At 55.3% G+C, this 8,565-nt stretch overlaps 1 protein-coding gene across 1 annotated transcript; it reads right to left on the bottom strand.

The window, feature by feature from the left end:
* Positions 1 to 711: 711 nt before the first annotated feature.
* On the bottom strand, positions 712 to 2,877 carry LOC142907664 (uncharacterized). The gene is made up of 3 exons (XM_076057275.1): positions 2,826 to 2,877; positions 2,209 to 2,326; positions 712 to 1,709 (listed from the first exon to the last, which is right to left on the bottom strand). Exons 1-3 carry the CDS (start codon positions 2,875 to 2,877, stop codon positions 1,049 to 1,051), a joined length of 831 nt encoding a protein of 276 aa, XP_075913390.1. The 3' UTR covers positions 712 to 1,048.
* Positions 2,878 to 8,565: the final 5,688 nt, after the last annotated feature.

Consider the following 8,565-nt stretch of genomic DNA (forward strand, 5'->3'; position numbering starts at 1 on the left):
AGAGGAGCTTCCTGTCGCCACCGCTGCTCCGCCATCACCATCGGCCACGTGGCGGCTCGACCTTCAGCCAATCAGCCGCTCCCTAGCCAGCGCCGTCAGCCAGCGGCGTGCTAGAGAGTGGGGTGAGCGCCACGTGGCGCAGGGCAGCGAAGCCGCTTGGGGGGCCATGCATCCGTGGTGCGAGTGACAAGAGATGAGTAGACGGCCAACTGTACCGAAGTTTTATTAATAAACGTTTCAAGTTCTTATCGTGTTGGAGCCACTCATTACATTCACAGAGACCCATACTCATAGAGACCCATACAGACCAATACTCATACAGACCCATACAGATCTACAGAGACCCATACTAATAGAGACCTATACAGACCCATACTCATAGACCCATATTAAGAGACGCACAGAGACCCATACTAATAGAGCCTATACAGACCCCAGAAACCCATACTCATAGAGACCCATACAGACCCCTGAGGCCCATAATCACAGAGACGCATAGACCCACAGAGACCCATAGACCCACTTAGACCAGAAACGACTTGGCCATCTCGAATGATAGCCGAATCAAGTGGGCAGATAACATCATCATCATCTTCATCGCGTGGACATTCATAGCGGCAGTCAAATACTCGAAGTTCGTGACGCCGATTCTCAACGTGGAGGGGAAAATCCTGAGGACCCTGAGAAGAATCCACGCGGTGACCACGGGGACAGAAACGCAGACTGCAAATATACAGCAGCAGCTGGCATCGTCAGGGTCGGGATCGAGCCCACGACCTCCTGTAGACCAGGCGAGGTAGTTAACATCTCATCAGGGCCGGGATCGAACCCACGACCTCCTGCGTACCAGGCGAGGTAGTTGACGTCTCATCAGGGTCGGGATCGAACCCACGACGTCCTGCGTACCAGGCGAAGTAGTTAACGTCTCATCAGGATCGGGATTGAACCCAGGACCTCCTGCGTATCAGGCGAGGTGGTTAAAATCTCATCAGGGTCGGGATCGAACTCACGACTTCCTGCGTACCAGGCGAGGTACACAGAGAGAGGCTCACCGTGGCTCAGCAGCTGCAGATCCCTGCACAGGAGTGGTGCCACCGCTGCTGCTGATGGTGATGGTGGCCCAGTTGGTGGTGTCGGCCCAGCTGGTGGTGGTGGCTCGGATGGTGATGGTTGTGGGGGTGGCCTCGCTGGCAGTGGGGGTGGCCTCGCTGGTGGTGGTGGCCCGAGTGACGGTGGTGGCCCGGATGGTGGTGGTGGTGGGGTTGGCCTCGCTGCCAGTGGGGGTGGCCTTGCTGCTGGTGGTGGCCTCGCTGGCGGTGGTGGCCAGGATGGTGGTGGTGGTGGCCCGAATGGTGGTGGTGGTGGGGTTGGCCTCGCTGGCAGTGGGGGTGGCCTTGCTGCTGGTGGTGGCCTCGCTGGTGGTGGTGGCCAGGATGGTGGTGGTGGTGGTGGCCCGAATGGTGGTGGTGGTGGGGTTGGCCTCGCTGGCAGTGGGGGTGGCCTTGCTGCTGGTGGTGGCCTCGCTGGCGGTGGAGGTGCCCCTGATGGTGGTGGTGGTGGTGGCCCGGATGGTGCCATTGGTGGGGGTGGCCTCGCTGACGGTGGGGGTGGCCCTTCTGGTAGTGTCCCGGGTGGTCGTGGTGGTGGTGGTTTGGAGCCAGCTGTGAGCCAGCGCCTGCTCAGGCGTCATCCGGAGATTCGGATCCCATCTGTTGGGAGACGCACGGGGAGGGAGGGGAGGGATGGGGGGAGACACACACGTGGTGAGAGTGGCATGGTGAGATGATTTGACAGGGTGGGAGGTGGGGGGAGAGTGGGGAGATAGTGGCGTGGGGGGAGAGATGGAGAGGGTGGGAGGGAGTGGTGGTGGGTGGTGAGTTGGTGGCAGAGCTGTCAAACCGTATGGTTTATTCCGTATTCTTGTGCAGGGAAATTGTGTTTTCAGGTCCGTACGGAGTGCAGCCGTTTCAATTCTGGGCAACAACAATAATTCGTGTCTATTTGTTTGTTTGTCCCTTGTGATGGGACTTTGCAGGATGAACGTTGAGATTTATAAGGGTCACGGGGTGACCAATAATGTTGTGTCTGTAGTAAGGTAGGGCAGTGATAAGGTGATGACAGGTATGGGGTGGTGAGTGGGGGTGAGTGAGTGGGGTTGAGTGGTGTGGGGATGAGTGGGGGTGAGCGAGGGGTGAGTGTGGTTCGTACTGCAGGCAACGTCTGACGAAGTCCACCAGCTGAGGGTGTTGGCCTTGCAGAGCGCGGTGCAGAGGGAGGCTTCCCGGTGCCACCTGCTTGGACAGGTTGTAGGGGAGGCCCTCAGGGTCTGCAGAAACAGAGAGACGCACGCAGAGTCACCAACCACCACGTCGCCCACATACCCGCTCATCCACTTACCTACCCACCTACCTATAGACCTACATACCCACCAACTCACTCACCTGCCCACTTACCCACCTACGCTCACACCGACCAACTCACCCACCCACCTATGCACTTACCCACCTACCTATCCAGTCGCCCACATACCTACCTACATATCCACTCACCCACCTACATACCCACTCTCCCACTCACTAACCCACCCACCCACTCACCGACCCACTCACCTCCACACCCACCTACCCACCCACTCGCTCACCCACCCACCTATGCTTCCTAACGACTGTTACAAAGATCCCCAACCCCCACCCCCCACCTCCGGGATAATCAGAGCCCCCCCCCCCCCAATAGAACCCTATAAGAGCCTCACTGCCACCCCCCCCATCTAACAAAACGGAATGGGTCACGTCACTGGCGCCAGCCTGCCCGAGCCTTCGACTCACCAAAGTAAGTTGTCTTGTTAGGTGCTTCGTCCACCATCTTTTTCGGGGGCATGCCCAGGATCTGCGCACGGTTTCGGACAAAGAAAAAAGGAGGAGGGGAGGGGTTACAGCCGGTGTAGCCTCAGCGGGCCTATTAGGGCAAGTGCCGTCTGTCAGCGGTGAGTAGTGGTGGAGGCAGTGCCTGTCGAGGCCGGCACTGTGTACAAAGACAACAATCCCTCCCTCTCCTTATTAGACTCATCTCATTGCTAGGGCAAGTGCTGTTAGTAGCGAGCAGCACCTATGAAGGCCAGCACTGCGTACAAATACAACAATCTCCCCTTCCCCGTATTAGCCTCATCCCATTGCTGGGGCAAGTGCTGATTCATCGCAAGCAGCACCTATAAAGGCCAGCACTTTGTACAAAGACAACAATCCTCCCCCCCTTCCACGTCTAAGCCTTATCTGATTGCTGGGGCAAGTGCTGTTAGTCGCGCACAGCACCTATGAAGGCCGGCACTGTGTACAAAGACAACAATCCCACCCTCTCCTTATTAGCCTCATCTCATTGCTAGGGCAAGCACTGTTAGTCGCGAACAGCACTTATGAAGGCCGGCACTGTGTACAAAGACAACAATCCCCCCCTCCCTATATTAGCCTCATCTCATTGCTGGGGCAAGTGCTGTTAGCAGCGAGCAGCACCTTTGAAGGCCGGAATGGCACACAAGGGGGTGGGTGCCCAGCACCACGCCCGGCCACCTTTGTCTCCCCCAGTGGAAATGTTTACTACACACCGTTACACCAAGTACTCGTTTGAGGCTGCGTGGACCTATGAGAGGTCCAGGACCAGGTTAGATATTCCTCGCCGGTTGTTTGTGGCCGCCAGACGAATCAAACTCTATTAGTATTCGTATCTGTGGGTCACCATGGGTCTCTATGTGTATGGGTCTCTGTGCAGACCCACAGAGACCCATATCCATAGAGACCTGCCCGCCCACCCACCCACCATACCCACCGTACCCACCCACCATACCCACCGTACCCACCCACCGACCGTACCTTGATGCAGTAGAGCAGGTGTTTTGTGAAGGTCCGTGAATCAAAGAGATACTTGCGGGTGGCCATCTCGGCCACGGTGCAGCCCAGGGCCCACATGTCCACAGCACCGGTGACATAGTAGCCCAGCAGCAGCTCCGGGGCCATGTAGGGCAACGTCCCGCACACGTGTTGGGCTGCACAGCAACAACAACAACAATAACAACAACGACGATGAATATAAAATAGCCCCTCCATCAACAGCGACGTGGGTTGAACAGGTTTCTTTTTTCGGTCGGTTAAATGCCAAGTCGGCTTCTGCGACCGATATTTCACGGCGGAGGCGAGTTTTTGGGTTGGACCACGTACTCTGGCTACCCGCCCGATGATGATGCTCAGCTGTAATCGCTCGAATTGTAAACGTCGTAGTGGGTTTACATCTCCAGCACACCGGCTAGTGATGTGCAAGTGGCGATTTGGAGCGTCCTGTTTACGTGACGCTGAACCTCACTTACTGGCTGCGTCAGATGGCGGCGGGTTTGACGACGCAACGTTTACGTTGACGCGAGCTAACCCTGAAAAAAGAAACTCCACGCACGCAAAGCCACTCACTTTTATGCTTCAGGTAGGAGCTCCACCCGAAGTCGGTGACCCTGACTTTGCCGGCCGCGGTGAGCAGAATGTTATCCTGGACAAAGGGGAGAGACAGAGAAGGAATTCCACGCTCTGAGGTTACGGCAAGAGTGTCCAGCCAGCAGTGGGTCGATCACGCAAAGTGACGCATTTACACCCACACAGGCAGCCCCCCCCCCCTCCCACTTTCGGCATAGGCTATGTGCCTGAGACTCGTTCAAAGTCGTTTTAATAAACTACTAAACCTATTTGTTTTATGTTACTACCAGGGTGTAAGGCCCCGCTGAGCTGCTGTGTAGCTATTCTATCAGAAACGACCTGGCCATCACGTAATAACATCATCATCATCATCATTGCGTGGACATTTATAGCAGCAGCCAAACACTCTAAACACATGTTTCAACAGGCCCATAGAGACCCATACACACCCACAGAGACCCATACTCATAAAGACCCACACAGATATAGAGACCCATTCTCATAGAGACCTACACAGACCAACAGAGACCCATTCTCATCGAGACCCACACAGACCAACAGAGACCCATACTCATAGAGACCCATAAAGACCTACAGAACCCCATACTCATAGAGACCCATAAAGACTGAAATAGTCCCATACTCATAGAGACTCACACAGACTTAGAGAGACTCATACTCATAGAGACTCACACAGACTTAGAGAGACCCATACTCATAGAGACCCACACAGACATAGAGAGACCCAAACTAAAACTAAGCTATGTTTTACTTTACTAGGTGTAAGGCCCCACTCTGTGCTGCTGTGCAGCTGTTTTGTCAGAAGCGACCTGGCCATCACAAACGATAGCTCAACCAAGTGGGCTGATATCATCATCATCATCACGCGGAAATGTTAAAGCAGCGGTCAAATACTCTAAACGCTTGGTGATGTTGATTCTGAACGTGGAGGGAAAAACCGGAGGACCCGGAGTAAAATCCACGTGACCACCACGGGGAGAGAGAGACGCAGACTCCAAACATACAGCAGGCGTCAGGGTCGGGATCGAACCCACGACCTCCTGTATACCTGGCGAGGTAGTTAACATCTCCTGCTACCTCCTCCATCTGGAAGGAGGAGGTGGCAGAGTCACAGTAGAAGGACGGAGCCAGCGCATTGACCCTGCGATCAACCATGGCCGGCCTGCCTCTACGGTACGAGTGTCCACCTCGTCCCGGATCGTCTTCACCGGAGGTAAAGTGACCCCACTACCACTGCCACCACCTCCCTCCAGATGGACGGAGCCACCGCATCGACCCCGCGATCAACAGTGGCCGGGCTGCCTCCGCGCCAGCTAACCGAGCGCCCCGATGAGAGGGCGCGACCACCGCGCCCGCTCCGCTCACCGGCTTGATGTCCCCGTGGATGATGCCCCGCCCCTTGGCGTACAACAGGAAGTCGAGGATGGCCCTGGTGTACTCCCTCAACCGCCTCATGTAGATTCGCCCGATGCTCCCTTTGCTCATGACATCGTAGAGGCTCTTCCTGGCACGACAACAATGACGACGACGTTAAAACCCCTTTCCCGTTCCGATGACGTCCGCAGGGCGACCCACAACCCGGACCCCAAACCGACTGTGCCACTTGGTTAGTTTTGGCGGGGGAGGGGGGGCAGGTATTAAATAAAGCTATTGGGGAACAAATTAGAAAATTAATCCCCCGCCCAACTTTACCGCACAGAAGTGTGGTCACCACATCTGTGCCTCTTTATAAGGAACGGAACAGGTGGAATTCTCCACAAAATCTGGCTGTCGCCTGATGAAGCTGGTTGTAATTACTGGCGAAACGTCGTACTCAGAGATCGTAAATGCTGTGGCTTGGCTGTCCAACACACCGTTGGGCTGAACCATTATACTACACTATACACTACACTACTATACACTACACACTAGTGCTGTACTAGTGTGTACAGCACTAGTGTGTGACAACCCTTACTAGTTGGCTGTGTCGGGTGGTGGCGGGTTAAACGACACAACATTTATATTTTTAAGCGATCTAACCCAAAAATACCTCTATTATGGATTGTATTGGTCGCAAAAGCCCTGCATGTAAAACTCAATTAATAAATGTGATAAAGCGATCAATCTAGTTGCTTGATCAAATATTAAATAAATATTAATTCCGAAATAAATCAACTATCAAACGGAGCAATGGACACGCACGTGGGTGGTGGAGGGGGGGGGGGTGGGAAGGTTCACGTACTTCAAGAGCTCGACGACGAGGCAATTGTGGCCACGGAATTCGAACGTGTCCAGGACCCGGATGACTCCGTAGCGCTCATCGCTGTCCCTGCCCTGCAGCTCCTTGGCCACCTCCAGCTCCGTCCTCTGACGGACCAGTGTCGAGGAGCTGGGCAGCGGGAGGGGGAAGGCCACGAAATCAACGGTGACTATGTGTGGGTGCGTCTGTGTGGGTGACTCTGTGTGGGTGACTCTGTGTGGGTGACTCTGTGGGTGACTCTGTGTGGGTGACTCTGTGTGGGTGACACTGTGTGGGTGACTCTGTGGGTGACTCTGTGGGTGACTCTGTGTGGGTGATTCTGGATGGGTGTCTCAGTGTGGGTGACTCTGTGTGTGTGTCTCTGTGTGGGTGACTCTGGGTGGGTGTCTCCGTGTGTGTGACTCCGTGTGTGTGTCTCTGTGTGGGTGTCTCTGTGTGGGTGTCTCTGTGGGTGACTGTGTGTGTGTCTCTGTGTGGGTGACTCTGTGTGTGTGACTCTGTCTGGGTGACTCTGTCTGGGTGACTCTGTCTGGGTGACTCTGTGTGGGTGTCTCTGTGGGTGACTGTGTGGGTGACTCTGTGGGTGACTCTGTGGGTGACTCTGTGTGGGTATCTCTGTGTGGGTGACTCTGTGTGGGTGACTTTGTGTGGGTGACTCTGTGAAGGTCTCTGTGTAGGTTACTCTGTGGGTGACTCTGTGTGGGTGTCTCTGTGTGCGTGACTCTGCGTGGGTGATTCTGTGTGGGTGTCTCTGTGTGGGTGACTATGTGTGGGGGTCTCTGTGGGTGACTGTGTGGGTGACTCTGTGGGTGACTCTGTGAGGGTCTCTGTGTGGGTGTTTCTGTGGGTGATTTTGTGTGGGTGACTCTGTGTGGGTGACTCTGTGTGGGTGACTCTGTGGGTGACTCTGTGTGGGTGACTCTGTGTGGGTGACTCTGTGTGGGTGACTCTCTGTGTGGGTGTCTCTGTTTGGGTGACTCTGTGTGGGTGTCTCTGTGGGTCACTCTGTGTAGGTGACGCTGTGGGTGACTTTGTGTGGGTGTCTCTGTGTGGGTGACTCTGTGGGTGGCTCTGTGTGGGGGACTCTGTGTGGGTGACTCTGTGGGTGTCTCTGTGTGGGTGACTCTGTGTGGGTGACTCTGTGGGTGTCTCTGTGTGGGTGACTATGTGGGTGACTCTGTCTGGGTGACTCTGTCTGGGTGACTCTGTCTGGGTGATTCTGTGGGGGTGACTTTGTGTGGGTGACTCTGCGTGGGTGACTCTGTGTGGGTGACTCTGTGTGGGTGTCTGTGTGGGTGACTCTGTGTGGGTGACTTTGTGTGGGTGACTCTGTGAAGGTCTCTGTGTAGGTTACTCTGTGGGTGACTCTGTGTGGGTGTCTCTGTGTGCGTGACTCTGCGTGGGTGATTCTGTGTGGGTGTCTCTGTGTGGGTGACTATGTGTGGGGGTCTCTGTGGGTGACTGTGTGGGTGACTCTGTGGGTGACTCTGTGAGGGTCTCTGTGTGGGTGTTTCTGTGGGTGATTTTGTGTGGGTGACTCTGTGTGGGTGACTCTGTGGGTGACTCTGTGTGGGTGACTCTGTGTGGGTGACTCTGTGTGGGTGACTCTCTGTGTGGGTGTCTCTGTTTGGGTGACTCTGTGTGGGTGTCTCTGTGGGTCACTCTGTGTAGGTGACGCTGTGGGTGACTTTGTGTGGGTGTCTCTGTGTGGGTGACTCTGTGGGTGGCTCTGTGTGGGGGACTCTGTGTGGGTGACTCTGTGGGTGTCTCTGTGTGGGTGACTCTGTGTGGGTGACTCTGTGGGTGTCTCTGTGTGGGTGACTATGTGGGTGACTGTGTGTGGGTGTCTCTGTC

Source organism: Petromyzon marinus, chromosome 80 (genome assembly GCF_048934315.1).
Source record: "Petromyzon marinus isolate PM22_M1 ecotype Great Lakes invasive population chromosome 80, UKy_Petmar_22M1.pri1.0, whole genome shotgun sequence".
Lineage (NCBI taxonomy): Eukaryota > Metazoa > Chordata > Hyperoartia > Petromyzontiformes > Petromyzontidae > Petromyzon > Petromyzon marinus.

Excerpts from the sequence above, each read along its gene's own strand:
- LOC142907664 (XM_076057275.1), bottom strand. The coding sequence starts at position 2,877 with ATGCCCCCGAAAAAGATGGTGGACGAAGCACCTAACAAGACAACTTAC. Across the intron at positions 2,327-2,825 it reads TAACAAGACAACTTACTTTG|ACCCTGAGGGCCTCCCCTAC; the intron begins GTGAGTCGAAGG and ends CTGTTTCTGCAG. Across the intron at positions 1,710-2,208 it reads TTCGTCAGACGTTGCCTGCA|ATGGGATCCGAATCTCCGGA; the intron begins GTACGAACCACA and ends GTCTCCCAACAG.